General features: G+C 38.3%; 3 protein-coding genes across 4 annotated transcripts; all 3 read left to right on the top strand.

Moving 5' to 3' along the window:
* The first annotated feature begins 288 nt into the window (after positions 1–288).
* LOC113676178 (uncharacterized) lies at positions 289–8,701 on the top strand. 2 transcript variants are annotated; one of them, XM_027192798.2, is made up of 3 exons: positions 289–451; positions 4,466–5,284; positions 5,745–8,701. In XM_027192798.2, the coding sequence occupies exons 1-3, from the start codon at positions 385–387 to the stop codon at positions 6,095–6,097; spliced, it is 1,239 nt and encodes a 412-aa protein (XP_027048599.2). In that variant the 5' UTR covers positions 289–384; the 3' UTR covers positions 6,098–8,701. The 2 variants fall into 2 exon arrangements, with proteins under 2 accessions (XP_027048599.2, XP_089065824.1); XM_089209698.1 differs by lacking the exon at positions 289–451 and adding an exon at positions 1,792–1,926 and having other exon boundaries at positions 5,745–6,655.
* LOC113676179 (uncharacterized) lies at positions 7,065–8,701 on the top strand. Its single transcript, XM_027192799.2, has one exon. The coding sequence runs from the start codon at positions 7,065–7,067 to the stop codon at positions 7,995–7,997; it is 933 nt and encodes a 310-aa protein (XP_027048600.2). The 3' UTR covers positions 7,998–8,701.
* Positions 8,702–9,463: 762 nt separating this feature from the next.
* Positions 9,464–18,323, top strand: LOC113676175 (ankyrin repeat and MYND domain-containing protein 1). The gene is made up of 12 exons (XM_027192795.2): positions 9,464–9,970; positions 11,238–11,384; positions 11,508–12,002; positions 12,509–13,263; positions 13,609–13,780; positions 14,014–14,193; positions 14,773–14,880; positions 15,172–15,303; positions 15,455–15,562; positions 16,102–16,276; positions 16,623–16,882; positions 17,056–18,323. Exons 1-12 carry the CDS (start codon positions 9,677–9,679, stop codon positions 17,647–17,649), a joined length of 3,420 nt encoding a protein of 1,139 aa, XP_027048596.2. The 5' UTR covers positions 9,464–9,676; the 3' UTR covers positions 17,650–18,323.
* Positions 18,324–18,425: the final 102 nt, after the last annotated feature.

Here is an 18,425-nt window from a genome sequence, read left to right as displayed (position 1 = left end):
CCGTACAAATAAAGCTAGCGACAGCTGTTAAGAAATTTTCACTCTCCTCGTACAAACCGTACAATTATTTCTTGCCATAAACACGAACAACTCTCCAATTAGGCCAGAAAACTAACGAACAATGTGGAATAATTAACGGGTTACAGCGTTAAACAATATCGCTCTTTACAAGTGCGCTTCCTCCATTGTGAAGCGCATAGCTCGCGCATGCGCGCTGCAAAACGTGAAGCCATGTGATTGGTCAATTTTTGGCAGGTGCGTTGCACATTACATTGCTCCTTGAGAAAACCATTTCAGTGTCAATCTAGGTTTTGATGCTCGCTTTGGTTCCCTAACGCCAATATTTACTCTAGCGTCAAGAACATTGTTTTGTTACCATTCAAGATGCCCAAGTCATTCTTGATCAAGAAATCAACTGGAATAACGTCCCATCTCAGCAGGGGAGCAGAAGGTAAAATGCCTTTTTAAATCTTGTTGAAAGTAGCTGAAATCACGACTTTTACAAAATATTGTGGCTTGTAGATGTAACAAGTAGATGTCAAATATGCCCGCCCCAATCCGGCTAATTTTCCGTAAACGAATTTCTTCTGTTCAAAGAATGGCTTTAAAAAAGGTTCGTGCCTTGGCTTAGGAGTGAAATAGCCAAAAATTCACCGGAGCGAAAATTAACTACACGTTTTTACATATCACAGTGGAGTAAATCGGTGAAATCATTGAAAATCCCCGCCGAGTTTACCATGAAGAAAGTTCACTCAACCTGCAACGAAAAGTCAACAAACCACTACATCTTCAAAAGTAAATAATCAATTCACTTAAAGAAAAAATTGTTTCAAGTCGGATAACATCTATAGTTTAAAATCCCACAATCAAGACTCTCAAAGAATTTTTTTCTTTAAGAGTGCTCTTGTATTGAAATTGAATGTTTTGCACTCAATGTCTGATAGAACAATATTCCCGATCAATGAATCGTATCGAGTTTGAACGGTTAACAGTCAATGCGACAGCTCTGCGAGATGCAAAAAGGGACTCAAAATGTGAAAATCGCAATAAAATTGCTAATGATAGACAATTTTAAATCCGTCAGATTAGGAGATATCCGTAACGAGGACTGACCGCAAAATAGATATTAAAATCCACTATGTATACAAAGAGAAGTTTATAAATCTATATTATGTTTTTATTAAACGTAATTTTGAGGTAAATGTAAACGAGAGTAGCAGAGTTCGTCAGAACGTAAATACATGGACTGGAATTGAATGGAACACCAAAGATTGGAACAGTTAAACTGCCGTCCTTCGTTAAATGTTTAGTCTCCTGCTGAGAGAATCACCTTTTGCTTCTCTCTTTAACACAGGTGTTTAAAAGTGGTCGATCCGAGAAAAGGCCCTTTTTAAATATTCATGTTCTTTCTATTTAGCTGTTTGGCATATCACAGGTTAAATCTTATCTAGATAAAGCCAAAGTTAAATTAACCCAGCGAAAGGGCTTTCCCACCCGCTATTCCATGTGCTTTTCAGATGGCAGAGAATCAACGAACAACTCACAGGAAATTTCCACAAGTTGTCAACCCCAATTCCAAACTTTTAGATGGATGAACCGCTAAACAAACAGAATGCATCAAATTCTTAGGGGACAAGACGTGCATTGTAGTAGGGCAGCGATGCATACAGTCACTTTTTAAAGGCGGCGCACGGAAATCACTTAGAGATACAAATTTTATTATTTGAACCTTTATTTTAAATGCCATCAATTTGGAAGTATGCCCTTCATCGGAGTGCTTTGTACAAAGTGTGGTCCTCACATTAAGCTTTGTGTGAAAAATGAACTCTCTGTCAGCTTGTAAAACTGCCCTGAATCTGATATTGACATGTAAAACAGTTTTGACGAACCTTGTATAAAGCCTTCAGGAAATTTATACAAGTCACAGTTAAGTGGTTAACTACTTGAATTGTGTATTTGGAACCATTACTTAGAAAAAAAATGGCTGGAAGTTGCGGGTTCTGCTCTCTACATTAGCTTATAGCCAGATTTATGATACAAAGTTAACGCCTACACATTTTCCGGCTGTTTTTCGACTTTTCATTTAACTGCGTCACCTAAAATAATATGAAACTCAGTACGGTGTGGTCAAAGCAACGCGATGGGCTCCAAAGAATTAGTCCATTTAATTTCTTCCTGAATATACAATTGGCTTCCTTTAAATATAATTGATTTCATTTTAAGTATCATTCAGTAGGAAAGAAATCGTGCGATGTGCATTGTGCTCGAATTTGTTTTTGTTATGCTCGGACGTTAGGTGGCAACGGTTTTATTAAGTACAAAAATTTTTGATTCGGAAAAAAAACTCCTCTTATTCTATGCCAAAAAAGAGCCAAGGATAACACACTCCTTCATTTATTCAACAATAACTAATATAATACGCTTTTGTACATTGATTGAATTCATTTAACTTATTCTTTCCCTATGTTCTAACGTCGCAATCTTCGCACATTTCGTGCTCGAAATAAGAAATCTCTACATTTGGGTTGCTTGGCTCTGTTCATATACAGGTTTTGGTAATAAAAACATCCAACAGAAAAAAAAGTCTTTGGAAGGTAATGAGATAAAAGCGCTGTTGTAAGCCGGTCAAAAGGAATTATATAATAACCTCTAAAAATTTAACAAGCTATTAATTTCTAGGTCTTTTTAAGAACGAAGATAAATAGATTTCAAATCACCCTTGATAATATTTTCTGTTTTTTGAAACGTTTTCGATTATAAGTTTTAGATATTAGTTGCCCATTTTGATATCCTAAACTTAACCCAACCGTACATGTACAAATTCGGCTGAAGAACACTTTTGAATGGGGTGAAACAAAAACCATGCTATATCGATCGGGAGTTAGTATCTGTTTCTATCATCGGAATATTCAAAGGGCTGAAATCGTTGCCGGAGGGTCGTTAGTTGTGAGCAAAAATTTCATTTCCTTTTGGCATCTGCTGATACTCGTCTCGGTAAAACAAGCGCTGATTCACTGCTAGTTTGGAATGAAACAAGGAATATGGTCTGGAATGAAACAAGGAACATGACATCAATTTACTTCGAAGCCAGTTGCTTTATCTTAAAGATCAAACCATAACTCCCTCCATGCAACTGATGGATAATATCTTAAAAAACAAGACAAACAAAGACCTCATCAATTTGCTTGTTTCGGTCAGTAGCGAACAATATTTCTTGAAACTTGTCGCATGTAAATATTATGCCCGTGAGAGCTATTTCGCTGTTTTACTGTCTCTAATATTTACTTAATTTTAAATGTTTCCTCTTTTTTAAGCAAGGCAGGTATAACTTGACGCTATTACGTTCCGTGTCGTGAAATTTTTTGTGTGGCCTTAAGTGTTTTGTCAGGTTACGCCCGACATTTCGCTGGTACCTTTTTGAACGCTTATGTCAGTGGAGGGCTTCAACAAGTGGAGCCGGGGAGGAAAATTCATAAGAAACAAGTCACAGCATCGCTGGCGAAGCGGTAGAAATGAATTTTTGCCAGTTGCAATCGGGCTTATGAGATTGTTCTGTAACCCGAAGGTGGCCGTTTTTAAAGATAATGAAAAACTGATTTTTCCTAATTTTTTAACAATTCGACCGCTTTCCAGTTGACATACCAGTACATTCAATCTGTTAGGCTGCCGTTCAAATCTTTGTCTTTAAGTTGTTTCCTTTAATTTTATTTTCCATTTTAAATAGCATGCAGTGCAACCCTTTCAGCTCATCAGAAAATGTTAAGAGTCCTTTTTTTAAGTACTCTTTAATGAGAAAAAAACGTAAATAGATCGCTTTGCTCGGTAATTTGTAGGAGACCTTAGTTCGTGTATTGCTTGGACTTTTCTGAATAGTTATAATCGTCTGATTTTAATTATAAAAGTAAGACTTTGCAGTTATTTTAAATAACAAAAATATCTAATTTCAAAATTTTTTGACAGAATTATTGGGACTTCCAGTCTCATATCATTTACAAATGATTATTTTCAAACTTCGGAGTAATCGTGTTGCCAATGCTATATCGACAGCATAGCATCCTAGTGTCCCATAATACAATACCAAAAGAATGACCTCGAAGACTTTATCTGGGCTCTTCATCAAACTAAAAAACGTTTTATCATTCCTTAGTTCTTTTACCTCGATATCTGTTCTTGAAAGTTTTAGGTAAGGAAAGACAAAGACAAATGTAAACTAAATTTTACGATTTAACATACGTGAAGAGGATTAAACCACATTGAAGTTAACAAAGCTTAAAAAATAATTTGAATTTCAATAAAATCAAACTGCACAATAGAAAATACTTGTGGGGTCTGAAATGCATGGAGGTTTTGACAGTGTTTATAGATATGAGTAAATAACATTGAAACTCCCTTACAGCCCCCCGACGCGAGTCTCTGTTTGCATCACCTTAAAGTTCAATTTTGTTCTTTTCCTTGTTTCTGTTAGTTAAAACTAATCAAACACAAGAAAAAAATCCCCGCCCTGAGGAAAATGAGTCAATCCAGCCATCTGCCATGGATACCCCAAGATGGGACGGTTGGGAACCACTGGATATGTCCGAATACGAAACAAGCGTGGAATCAGTTCATAACGTTGTAAAAGAATTTCAGAATCAAATGTCCCAGTTTCCGGGAACTCCGATTCTTTTTCCACCATCAGAAGATTCTACCTCTATCGCTTCATTCCTGGGGCAACCATTTCAATCTCCCTCGCGCGATTCAACCCCTGTCTCTGAAGAAGCAGCTAAGTCGGACAAGGAAAAGCCATTCCAGTGTAACTACTGCGTGATGTCCTTCACTCGCCCTAGTGATCTCCAGCGCCATCTTCTCATTCATAACAACAATAAGCCATATAAATGTGAGGAGTGTGACCGCGAGTTTACGTGGTTTGGCAACTTTCAAAAGCACGTGCTTTCGCATATGGGGGGTACTAGCAGAGCGCCAGGGACTTTGCCCTTCTCAGCAATGTTCACTTTCCTGGCACGTGAACAAGTCAAAGATCTTTTCATTAAAGATGGTGAAAAGTACAAGTGCCGTCTATGCGCCAAGGATTTCACCCGACTCAGTGGCTTAAAAACGCATATTCGCATGCACACAGGAGAGAGGCCTTATGTCTGTGAGGTCTGCTCATTTGCATTTACTACGTCACGTGCCCTGAAGATGCACGTGCGCCTACATACTGGGGAGAAACCTTACAAGTGCGAGGAGTGCGGGCGCGCTTTCACAAGGAGGGACGAGATGCATACTCACATGTATATACACAAAGGTAGGACTGACTCAAAATTGTATCTTAGACTTTCAAAGTCTGATAAGCAACTCTCTTGTCCTTCTGTTATACATTTCCTGGTCATCTATTCTCACCACCTGTTTGCTCGATAAGATATCTTCTCTGAAATAGCGAGAAGTCATCGTCTAATCAATTCTGCAAGGAGAGTGGTAAGTAATTTTTAAGAGATCTTCAGTTTGAAAAAGTCCATTAACAGCTAACCTAGGAAAAGATCATGTAAGAACGTCGGATCCTCACCAAGGAATACAAGCGGATACTGGAAAGTTCAAGGGCAGCATGAAAAAGAAGTTAGTAATATAAGACAATTGATGTAAGTCGAGAAGAGAGGCAAAATCTATGAGTCTTTTCTTACTTCGAAACCCGATGTTGATGTTACGTAGATATTCCATCTTAGAACACGTCTGTTTACTGAAAACCATTTTTGCATTTATTTTTAAAGGAGAGAAGCCATTCAAGTGCGACATCTGTTCGGCCTCATTCATTCGCTACGGTCATCTACAACGCCATCTCCTCATTCATAGCGATGACAAACCATACAAGTGTAAAGTGTGTCCCAAGTCCTTCACTCAGTACCGCAACCTACAGACTCACATGTACAAACATACCGGGGAGAGGCCTTACAGGTGCAGGTACTGCCCTAAGGGATTCACCCAGTATGGCACCCTCCAAGCACACGAGCGAACACACACCGGAGAGAAACCCTTCCAATGCCAATTCTGCGAAAAGGCTTTCATTACATCATCACACCTTAGATGGCACATAAAGACACAACACAATGCCAAAAAAGACTAGATAATCATTTGAATGACCATATAAGAACTAGCTTAGGCAGTAAAACACGCTTTTGGTGCAAAATGCTGTACTAAATAGCTTCTAGTCAGGTTGCACAGTTTCTTAAGACAAATATAAAATGGTTTGAAAATTAATTTTTGGGTAAATATAAGGCTATCACTTGCAAAACAAGAACGTACATATTGTGCGCACAATTCAAGTCCACGGGGTATTTGTATATACAGAAAAAGGCTCATATAAGGTGAGTCTGACTTTCACAACATGTAGAAATTTGCTGAATATGTCTTTTCTTTGTTCGTCTGAATCGATTTTAAGAGTCAATTTTTTTTTCGTAGTTTCAAGTGATGTAACAAGTAGAATTTAGAGGGGAAATTAGGAAATTTATCAGGAAGACATAGTTTTACATGCACACTGCTGATTAGGGAAAGCCAACTTTGAACTTTGCTTTACAGCGAGCTCGTGCGCGATTATGCCGTTGAGGCGAGTTGACATTGTCAACAGATTATGTAAATATTTCATTTTTTCCATTACATCAGCCAATAAACAGTTTGAGTTACTACAGAATATCAGTATGGTCCTGTCTAGGCCATGTACTCAATTCCGCCAAAAGGGATAGGTATTAAATTATTGAACCGAAAACTTCAAGGGTTATGTCACTAATGTCAGTGTAACTACAGCATCTGGCCAGATGTTGATGCACTTCCTTCGAAATTAAAATTCGAAGTAATTTTAAATAGTACGTGAAATCTATTGCAATCGACCTATCATCATTTTTCACGTTGTAATTCAAATATAAAACGAGGCTTACCTGTAAGGTGTTCTGTAAAGTGTGCTTAGAATATTTCCTATGAATTTGGTGCAGAAACAACTTGAGCTATCCCGCGGCGCATTTTCCCGCCACTCTCAACGTTAGAGTCCAAGCCTAATTCGTCTCAACTGAGAACGCCTGACGGTTATCGTATTCAACATGGCGGATCACTGGGTGGCAGAAGTTTTTCCTCCAAAATTCCAGTTTGGAAGCGTAGATGAATTGCTGAAAAGCCCAGCAGAAGGCGAGAAAAGTTCAGAAAAGCTTGAATATCTCGATGACGTTTATAGGAGAGTTTATTTCGAGGAGCAAAGGGCGAAAACATCTACTGATGAAGACGTCCAAGTTCTTGTGGAGCGACTGGAAAAGAGTCGACGAATCGTTTCAAAACAGAAGAAACGACAGAGCAAACCGAAGCGTAAGGACCAAGATGAGTGTATCTGGAATGAAAATGAGCTGCAAACTTTGCGTAGATTTCTACAGAAAGCTAAAATGCAAAATCTCAAGCTCGCCGCCATGTTAGAATCGGCACAAGAGGAGATTCATTCTTGGAAGGGAAAGTTTAAAGACGTCGCTGAATCAGAGAGAGCTGTCAAATGCAACTTAGGAGTATTGAAAAAGAAATATGAGAGGTTAAAAGTTAACTACAGGGCACTCAAAGAAGATTTGAGAAGATATCACGCTAACTTGAAAATTTCTCGGCAGGAACGTAAGCAATTAGAAATTGAAAGAGATGAAACAGAGAATTTGCTCAAACAAACGCAAGCAGAATTGAATCAAGAGAAGCTCAACAAGATACATCTCCAATTTAAGCTTGATAAAATGGAAAAAGAAAAAGAGGAAAATTTTAAAAGTTACGAGGATTTTGTAACACAACAGCATTTGCTTGAAATTAAAAAGTTACAGAAAGAAATCAACAGGTTGAGAAGTGAGTTTGAAAAGGAAAAACATGATAATGATTTGAACAAGAGAGCTCTGGAGCACCTCAGGAGCCATTTTGCCAATTTGATGGTTAATCAGGAGATTAAGAATGGTAATAATATGGTGGAAAATATTCTGAGTGTAATTGACATTGATTACCTACCTGAATGACCAAATTTTTTAATTACTTTGATCATAGATGGGACCTATAAAAAAAGGATCAGTAGGGTATCCTGACCCACTTGTCTATATCTGACATCTTACAACATGGAACTCTGCAGACCTGGTTTTATCATCATAGAATTTGTTTAATTTTTTACTATTCTCTGTTAAAACTCTCCTCCTTGAATAGAGTGTAGAGCTCTCAGGAGGTGTAATACTCTGGAAAATTGCAAAGGAGAAAGTGTGAGGACCTTTCTGAGTTTGGAACATTTTTTTCAACTAGTTAATTTGGATACTTATGTAATTATGTTGCTCGTATTGGCTCCATGCTTTTGACCATGATTTTTCTCCTTATTAAACCGGTCATATATTACATAACTTAAGCATCAAACCTCTTGGACAAAGGAATATATATATTTTTTGGTATTTACAGTTTACCATGGTTTTGTAGATTAGTATTACCTGGTTGGATGTTGTCAGGACAATTGACATGAATTGATTGGACAATTTCAGCCAAACTATTCCCAGGTCAAAGCATAAAAACAAAGGGGTTTGGGACTCTTATTTATTGACAGGCTGCTGGGAATGTGCATTTGCACCTGGATTGATTATAACTGGTTTTCATTTTCATTGACTTCCTAAAAATAGTTATAAATTTTCATCCCAACTGCCTTGTTGGGGAATAAATGAATTTCTTCAAAAGGATACATATGTAATATTTTGTGATTTACTTTTTTTACATAGACTTTTAGCTAGACATTTTCTAAGTTCAATCGGAATTACCACATGGAATGTTACAATAAAATCTCTCTCCTCTCTCCCTCTCTCCCCCCCCCCACTTCCTCGTCCCCACTTATAGTACTTTTTTACTCATGTGGGAGGGACAAGATAAGCATCAAATCAAATTACAGATAACAAGAAGTCTTTGTTAACATTAAATGATGAATGATAAAAAGATATTAACCACAATAAATATGCAATGCTCATAGGAGTGTGATATAAAAACGAAATAGACTCTGCCATACAGTAAAACCCTTCTACCATCAATGAGTTAGTTTCAGTTTTATATTTCTAATGAAGAAGGTTTCACAATTTGAAGTTAAATTCCCTGTGTGATAATTTTTATTTTTCATGGAGCTCCTGCATAAGAGTGTTGTTACATTGAAGGGGAAATTTGACATTAGTCTTTCCCTGAGTAATTTTAGATTCTAATTACTTTCGAACATTTTTTGATAGTACGCATGTTCATAAAGGTTTGAGTACCTGTTTACATTCAATGAGTCATGCTTTCTCTTCAAATCGAAAGTTCCCTCAATTTCAAGTTATTTAAAAATAAAGTGAGTCCATTTTTATTGCATAAATTATTTCCTTTAACTTTCAAAAATATGCAACTTTTGAAAAAAAAATGAATCGTGAAATAAAGTCAAGGGTATAAGTCAATTAAAGTTGAAGAGGATGTTTTTTTTTTCTCGTCTGGCTTCTTTTGTTTCGCTTCAAACAGCACTTATCCATATTTGGTGACCTAGCAACACTGACAACAAAGACAGTCCAGCTAGCTCTCAGCGCCTTCATTCAATGCAGATGAGCAGTCAATATTTGTTACGTCTATCGGCGTTAGTATCATCTGTTAGGGTGCCGAGCATCGCAGTTTTTTATACGACGAGCATACTGCTTGTGTGTTACGAGGTATGCGAAGGGGGACAAACTTTTCCTCTACGAATCGTGTGTTGCGATTAAACACAAGCCAATACCGACGGGAATATAAGAGCGGTGCTGTTTATCACGGCGAACTCGAGGGAAGCAAGAAGAGCGGTAAGGGGATCTTTAAGTGGCCAAATGGAGCTTGCTATGACGGAGAATACGTAGATAACACAAGACATGGCTATGGGAAACAATATTGGCCTGATGGTTCAACGTACGAAGGCGCTTTTGAACGTGATCTTCGACATGGTTCTGGAACGCTGACTTGGGCTGATAAAGAGGTACTTGTAGTAAGAGATGAGATAATGGCCGTAACGGAGAAAGCGGTTTTTTAACCGTCTTCGATTTTAGTAAACGATTTTTTGAATGGTTTCAAATTATATTATAAACCTCCAAAATTTCGTTTTAAATGTGTTCTCGGAGTCAGAAGGTACTGTATACATAGGGTGTGAGACTTTTGCGTTGAAATAGAGTCAATTTGTTTAAGTGAAGGACTTGCTTTCGCGATTTTGGTTCAGTTTTCCGTAATTGTCATGACAAGACCGGGGATTATGTTTGAGACAGTAGGCGTCTTACGGGTTTAACTTAGTTTACTCAGCTTAGAATAAAAACTGTAATTCTGGAACAAAATGTATTGTAGAATATTTAATTTGGCCGCTAACAGGTCCTTGTTTGCTTTTCGTTCAATCCTAGGACAGTTCTACTCGATGTTTACTTAAATTTTCGAGATGTTTTACTTTCGCTTAGCAAAGATGTCAAGGAAAATGTGAACTAAGCTGCAGTTTATAATTAACAGTAAAGCCAGATTTTCAAGGATATTGACTCGTAAATTTCCACACCAAAGCTGCCTCCAGTTTGGTTTGGGTGCTAAAGTGAATAGCGTTAATTTGACCGATTAACTTTTTGAGTGTATACTCGAAAACGCCACCATTGATCCCGGCTAAGATATCTCAGCTGAACATCTTTTATTACTTTCATTTTCCTTTCATTTTTCATTTATGGATGAAAATTATCGACTCAATAGTGCCAATTTGATGCCTAAACACTACGAAACTGATGTGTGAATTCCCTTGGGGACTCTGTTTATAATAAAAACATACCGGCGGCTCTGTCAGGTGGCTTCTTTCTGCGAACTATAATGTGGCTCTATGTTTTTGAAAATTATTCTAATTGCATTCTGAAAGGATAGGCTTAAGTTAGATAAAATAGATCTGAAAGGAGAGTGCACATAGGAGAGCAATTAATGTGAACAGAGTGTGTCAGGCGGTTGTGAATGCAAGTTCCATGTTTTCACTTATGGACAGAGCTCCAATTGTTTATGCTGCGCTTTCGTGTTGACTTCTACATTATTTCTCAGTTCAAATGGTTCTAAGATAGTGGTAGCAGCTTCACAATTAAGCAAGGGATGGTGAAAAAAAGAAATCAAAGAAAATTAATAGACTGCAGTTGTTTAAATACTGGTGTATGCACATCTTGAGTGAGAATGGAATCTTTACCTGCATCTGTTATTTGCGAGGTTCTGATCGACAGTGCAATTTTTTCATATAGAGCTATCAAGGAGAGTTCTATAGAGACAGACGGCATGGAAAAGGAGTTTATACCTGGCCTGATGGTACAAAATTTGAAGGTCACTTTGAAAATGACAAGAAAGAAGGTTTTGGTACATTTTTCTTTCCAAGTGGCAATAAATTTGAGGTTTGTATAATTTGAAGTGAAACAAATCACTCTACAAGTGATTATGTTCAACTAACTCAATTAGTCAGAGTCCTTGAAATGACTTCAAGTGAAAGGTGTTGTTGTTGTTTTTTTTAATTGTAGGGAATATATCGCAGAGATGAGAGGGATGGTCCAGGAATATTGACATACTCTAATGATGAACAAGATGTTGGACTCTGGTGTGGGGAACGGTTAATCAAACTGTGCTCTGTAATGGACAGTGCCTTCCTCTTCCAGCACTACTCCAACTACAATGTGAATGCTGGTCAAAATTTGTCTAACAGAGTAATACGAGCCAATACTGCAAGGGAGAATGTTAGAAACAATACCCCTTCATTGCAAGACTTTGAAGGTAGCAGTGACATGGAATTAAGTAAAGTGTTGTCTCAAATTCCAAGTTCTTTCTCATACCTGGATATTTTGGAAGGTGTTCGTGGTAACAAAGGTTCTAAAGGCCCTGTTGAACGTGCATCAGAGGAACTTTTAAAATCATCAGCAGCTGGAGATTGCTTCAAGGTTCGCAGTTTGATTGAAAGTGGAAAAGTTCATGTGGATGTTGCTGATAAGACTGGCTATACTGCTTTACTTGCTGCCGCAGTGAGTATTTCATATGAAGTTGTTTTTACATTTCTGTAAAGGTTTTGGTGCACGGCTGCCTCTTATTTGGGGGTGGTGGGTTGGGATTTGTACATCGATGCAATAGCTAGAGTCATACTTACAAAAAAATGTAAAAAGTTTTTATCATTATTTTTTTCATCTTTTTAGTTTATTTTTTTTTACTAATTTCAGTGCATATTTTGTGTTGTCACTACCCATTTTATTTTCTCATTGATGTAATTTTTTCTTTCCTTTTCCTTTACATTCTAATGTAATGCAAGTTCTTTTGATGTATAACAAAAAAACAAAAAAAAAAAGGAAAAAAGGAAATGTAGGAGTCAAGTTGAGCCCCCCTTCACCAGTGTTGCCATGGAGTTGGCTTTACTTCTGTCACTCTCCTGGTCCATATAACTTGTACATATAATTGTGTGGAGACCAATGTGTCTTCATTGCTTTGTTTTCAATTACCACCCACAACTGTAATGAGAGCCTTTGTTTTTTTCAAGGTCAATTGTCACAGAGATGTTATCAATTGCCTACTGGACAATGGTGCCAATGTCAATAAGTTGAATGATGAGGGGTTATCAGTTCTTGCTGCCTGTCATGTTCTCTTCTATACAAAACACACCTGGAAGAATAACATTGCTGAGACCATTCCTGATGAAAATTTGTTTAATTGCATACAGGAAGATAAACAGAAAGGAATTTATATTCATCGGAATTATCGGCAGAATGTTGTGCTTGAGGATAGCAGACTTGAAAAAAACCTGAACGATTCTGATGATGCTGAGGAAAACTCTGAAGATGAATGTGTTGAAAATATTCAAAATGAAAACTGTAATCAAGATGAAACAAACAATTCAAAGATGCCATACAAAGTTATTGAATTCAATGACAGAATAGTTGCAGATACAGATAGTGATAGTGCAGAGCTTGAAAACAACTTGAACAATAGCCTACAAAGTAAATTAGATTTTAATAGATCTGGTTTTAAGAAAAGTTCTGACAATGAGGGAAAACTGATCATCCGGCCTGGTGGGAATAACATGCTTAACTCTGGAATTTTGACATCAGTCAGTGACATTTCATTGACACATGAGGAGACTGATCCCAAAACTGGTAAATTGAGTGTGCTGGATCCATCATTGTTTAGTATCATGAGTGCTATGACTAGTACAAGGCAGCCATCAGACTCAGGGGATGATTTGCACAGTGAAAAAAGCATGGAGCAGAACAAACAAATTTTATTGGCTATGCAAAGGTAAACTAAATACTTTAATTTCCTTCTTAATAATTGTATCACACTGTAGCTAACTGAAATGGTCAAAACCATGGTGTCACATCCCAGTTTATGTAACTTGAAGAGAGCAGGAGTGAAGGAATTTTTTATGCAGCTCCCATACTGAGAGAAGGGCTAAACCCTGTAAACTGTTTTTTCCAAGATGGTTACACTTGGTATCCTTAGTAAAGGCCCAAACTCTGCACCTTATCATCCAGAATCCAGTGTGATGATCAGAAAGCCACAAAACTGGATATGTATACAAACATATTCTATTGCCATCTGTACAAAGGTTTTGTGATCAACAGATGCTATCATCTCTTGCAGACGTCCTCACCTTGAAGCAACAGTTCGTTTGTTGCTTTGGAGAGGTGCAAATCCAAATGCATCATCTCTTCCAATGCCAGTTCTCTTTTTTGCTGTGAAAGCTGCGGACACTGCAGCTGTTGAGATTTTACTCCAGAAAGGAGCTGACACCTCTGCAAAATTATCAAAAGAGGTGAGAATCAGCATTTTTTGTTATTACTTTGTAAGTGGCATTTGTTTTTAGTTGTACAACAACATATTTTCATCTATTAAGATTGGCATGTTACAAGAATAGAATTTTGAACAGTTTCTATGAATTGACGTTGTGTAAAGTTATGATATATCAAAGCTACAGTGGAATTGCTAAAGGGGTGGTATTTGTTACTTAATTTATTGTTTGACTTTGTTTTTGTCTACTGTAACCAGCAATCAGGAATTGCTCCTTTGCATATTGCTGTAGCTCTGCCTGACCAAACAGGAGTGGAGATCACGGAGTTGTTGCTGAGGGCAGGTGCTGACCCAAACATAAGAGACTGTGCATTTGGTTATGAAGAAAATGGAAGAACACCAGCACATATAGCATGTTCAAGAGAAGATAATGACCAGGTATTACATTTAGTCACACCTGAAATTAGACAAGCACTGAGTCCATATTCATCTTCTCCATTCTTTTTTTCTCTTTTGATTCATTCTTGTCACTGTGGTGTTTTTTTTTGAGGTTGTCTTAATTTTTCTAGCATAATAATTAGGAGCACAGAATCTAAAGGTGACTGAGGTTGGATTCATTGTGGGACTCAACATTTTTTTCATACCCTTATGTTCATCAAAAAGCATTTTCTTTGTTATCTATATTCCATTTCAATTAATTTAAATATTCAACAGTCTGAAGAAACAATTCAAAATTTGTCTCACAGCTCTGCATTACGAGTAGATGCAACATGAGTTGGGATGTATTTATCCCCTCCCTTAGGTTGTGGTCTGAGTAAGTGATAAGCAATCAGTGAAACATCTAGGAAAGGAAGACCTCCACCACAAAGGCAATTCAAAAGTTAGGCAATGAGTTCTGAGGTGACAAACATTTTTTGTATTGCAAGGAAAACTGTGTCATACAGCATACTTGCTATCAGTAGTTACATTACTTTTAGTAACTTTTTGGGTAGGTTTGATTTTCATGGTTGCTTTCAGGTATCATGTGCTGTTGTAAGGCTCTTGTTAGAGTATGGAGCCAATCCGGATCTCCTGTGTGAAGGACATTCTGCCCTTTCCTTGGGAATCTGTAGTGGTAATGACTTGGTAAGATATGATATCCTTGTAAACCATAATCACTCAGGAATCTCTTTATATCAAGGGGTACACATGTAAGACTTCCATGGGTCATTGTGTTTGTGCTTGGGCAACACACTTTAACTCTCATAATGCCTCTTTCTACCCATGTGAAAAATAAGTAGTACTGATGTATCTGCCCAACTAGCAAAATGCTGAGGTAATCTAGCGCAGGGTGAATGATATTTCAGCTTTAAAACTTCTCACTTTCAAAAGGAAAATTTTGAAACTGTTTGTAAATTCTCCTCGTTCCTTTGACAGGCTGTAGACACACTTCTGGAACATGGAGCCAACCCCAGTCTGCGGCTTTCCAAAGGAGTAGGTTCAGCACTATGTGCAGCTACTTCATTTATGTCAGAAAGGAGAAGGACTCCAGCTGGAAGAATAAAGCTAGTAAGCTAATTTTGATGTCAACATTAGTTGAAAGTTAATGTAAATTTACCTGACAAGCATCGTGTACTTAAGAACAATAGAAACGCTCTAAGTAATCTTTCAAATTGGATATAATTTGATAATCTGTTGTTGCTGTTTTTTTAATGATCAGATAAACAAGATAATGAGAGCTGGTGCAAACATTTTGTCCCCGATAAGCGTGAACCAGAAATATCCACCAGGAACCGTTGTTGATTATGCCTATAGTGTATTTTATCAGGTGAGCAGTTACAATCCTACAGAGCTGTAATATGGATCGCCTGGGGCATCTTTCAAAATTTTGGTCGCAATTCTGAAGTCCGCTTTTTTGCTTAACAGTTGGCTCCGGTTGTTTGATGGGTGGATAACACTATCCGCTGGATAAATCTCTATCCAGTGGATAGCGCAGCACGTTTTGTTAACAGTTATCTGCTGGATAGCGATTTGTCCATCGAATAGAATTATCCATCCTTTGAACAACTGGGCTGAGAACTTTTTCCTTACAATTTAGAGAAAAAGACCAATTTTCTACACCGTCTGTGTAGTTCCGTTTCAAACCATATAATCTTACAGCTACAACGGGTTAAACTGTGATATAATACCAATCTCACATTTACATAAACTTCCAAAGAGGAAAGCGCACGTGCACCCCAGTCCCTCCCCCTCCCCCTCCCCCTCCCCCTCCCCCTCCCCCTCCCCCCCTAGCTACGCCCCTGAAAATACCTGCCCCCTCTTGGGGTTTCTGCCACGTTAACTGCCTCCCTTTTTGTTGATTTTTAGGACCGCAAGATTGCTCATACTCCATACCATGCCCTCACGGCAACAGAACGCGAGTGTTACAGTGCGCGACGGGAAATGTTGGATCATCTGGGAGATCTGCTAAGGACTCAAGTGTTGAAGAAAGAAAAGGAATTGATAGAGAAACAGCTGAAGGAAGCGGAAAGACAAGCAGAAGGTGAGTTGTGAAAACTTCATGGTACCTAGCGTCTTTTGGTGTCTAAATCACGGGAAACATTTAAGGCTACCATAACCGGGTTAAATGTGGGACAGTGTAGACCTCCTCCCCGACCCTTGCATGTAATCCCTTGTCGTAATACGTCGTTTCATACTGCGTTTGTCGACCTAGAGAAGCTTTAGTTCGCCCATGATATTTTGCTTGTGATTTTTCCTCATTTTATGCTGTTACCGTGATATAAGCAGAATAAGAGATTTAATTTTTTCAGATTCACCTGATTGATTATCCTTTTTGGATGCGTCTTAATAAACATGAATTTGTGTTGTATTTTTTTTTCTCGCCGTAGGAACACAGAATGTAGATACAAGTCCTCAGTCCACCTGGGGTATCCTGAAGTCATCTGACAGACTGAACAAGCTGAAAGAGCATGACACCTCCCTTGCTGAGAAAAGAGACACCTTGAGATGTAGCAGAGTGAGTTTCCGACTTGAAAACAAGATCTTTGGTGAAGACGAAGGGGAAGTCCGCGAAATCGAGGCTCAAGCAGATCGTGAAGTCGAGGCTATCACTGGAATCGATGGCGAAAGTCCTGGAATGGATAATGAGGTAGGGTCGTTGAAGAGCCATTTTCTCCTCCATGTTTAGGAAATTGTATTTTTTCTTGGTTTGACCGCGATCTTCATCTTTCTTTCATTCTAGCGAGAGAAAGATGGTTGGGTGATTGTATAGTTGCTTGGATAGATCGTGATCATGAATATATCAGTCCTCTTTGTTTTTAGCAACAGAAAGATGACAGAAAGTCAGAATTGTCACCAGCTCCTGATGGTAGCAAGGAAAGCACTCCATGTTCTTTAGGGCCCAGAGCTCCTGAGCCGCCCGTTAAACCGCAGTCTCCAGGTCGAGATGAAAACTGCGGTCTGCGAATTGCAGTGACTAAGGCCGCTGACCACATGAGCATATCCGCACTGGCGACTCAAGCTTTGAAACAACGAAAGCAAGTGATGAAAAACCGCTTTCGATATTGTTATGAATGTGGACGTTCAATAGCAATTCGCTTGTCGGCCTGTACAAGATGTAAAGAGGTCTTCTATTGCAGTAAGTCGTGTAAACTGAAGGCGTGGAATGCAAGGCACAGGGAGGAATGTGTCCGACTGACAGGTGGTGGGGTGAAGACAGCTTCCAACCGGCGAGCAGAAAGCCCCACCCCCACCACGGACCCTGATGTACCTCCTCCCTCTACCACCCCGTCGGGCTCTCAGAGGAAGACGCCTTCACGGGGGAGGGGAGAGAAAGTGCGTAAACCACAGTCTGCTTCGGCCTCGCGAATGTCTAAGCGAAATGCTTCTCCGTCGGCAACAAAAGTCAAGAAGTAACGGAGTGTGTTGGAGGAACAAAATGTGTGTTTTGTATTGAACATCGCAAGCAGAATAATCTATGCATTCAATCGCGCACTTTGCCTCTTTACCGTCGGCGAAAATTCAGCTCAACAGATATGCAGCTCTCAAGATGTTCAATCATCATGATTCCGGTGCTTCAGATTAAGTTTTTCTTTTCTCCAAAGTTGTATTTGTTGGTGGGCCATCAAATATTTATGTTGCAGGGGAATTGTTGCGGGTTTGTCAGTTATTTGGATGGTCACTCAGTTCTCACCTAACGCCTGGCTCATCATTGGCGGTTGCATTTGGCTTTTATTTACACTATTATTTACAAGATTGTTTAACTCCAATCTTGATTTCGCCGAACCCCAAAATATCTTGTTAGCCCACTGAACCAAACGGAAATTTGGTCTCTATTTCTGACGTTTGTTTCAAAAATGTTTTTCATCTTTTTATTTATTAATTTTTTTTTGAGGGATGAGGGGTAGCGATGGGTGTGATTTGTTCGTTGTCTTTTTGTTAGTATCGTTGTATTTGGGTCTGGATACAAGTTTGCTTAAGGGTGGTTTTATATATGATGAAAATCTTTTCGTATTTAACTAACCAGTCGTTTTGTACAATATGATTATATTTATGATGAATAAATAAAAAAGTATTTTTTTGTTAATAAAGCTCCAGCTGCGTCATTATTCTTTCTTACTCTTTATGCGTTCCTTCTTATAACAAAGTTCTAAAGTTTACCTTCCTTATCTTTTTCTTTTCTTTCTTTCTTT

This window comes from Pocillopora damicornis, chromosome 6, assembly GCF_964200805.1.
Source record: "Pocillopora damicornis chromosome 6, jaPocDami1.2, whole genome shotgun sequence".
Lineage (NCBI taxonomy): Eukaryota > Metazoa > Cnidaria > Anthozoa > Scleractinia > Pocilloporidae > Pocillopora > Pocillopora damicornis.
The sequence above is the reverse complement of the archived record's forward strand: the minus strand, read 5'-3'. Positions and strand labels throughout refer to the sequence as shown.

What these genes read in the sequence shown, in the direction of transcription:
- LOC113676178 (XM_027192798.2), top strand. Translation starts at nt 385, where the DNA reads ATGCCCAAGTCATTCTTGATCAAGAAATCAACTGGAATAACGTCCCAT. An exon ending in TCTCAGCAGGGGAGCAGAAG is followed by an intron (nt 452 to 4,465) that starts GTAAAATGCCTT and finishes TGTTTCTGTTAG; the next exon opens with TTAAAACTAATCAAACACAA. An exon ending in TCACATGTATATACACAAAG is followed by an intron (nt 5,285 to 5,744) that starts GTAGGACTGACT and finishes TTATTTTTAAAG; the next exon opens with GAGAGAAGCCATTCAAGTGC.
- LOC113676179 (XM_027192799.2), top strand. Translation starts at nt 7,065, where the DNA reads ATGGCGGATCACTGGGTGGCAGAAGTTTTTCCTCCAAAATTCCAGTTT.
- LOC113676175 (XM_027192795.2), top strand. Translation starts at nt 9,677, where the DNA reads ATGCGAAGGGGGACAAACTTTTCCTCTACGAATCGTGTGTTGCGATTA. An exon ending in CAAGAGAAGATAATGACCAG is followed by an intron (nt 14,194 to 14,772) that starts GTATTACATTTA and finishes GGTTGCTTTCAG; the next exon opens with GTATCATGTGCTGTTGTAAG. An exon ending in CCTATAGTGTATTTTATCAG is followed by an intron (nt 15,563 to 16,101) that starts GTGAGCAGTTAC and finishes GTTGATTTTTAG; the next exon opens with GACCGCAAGATTGCTCATAC.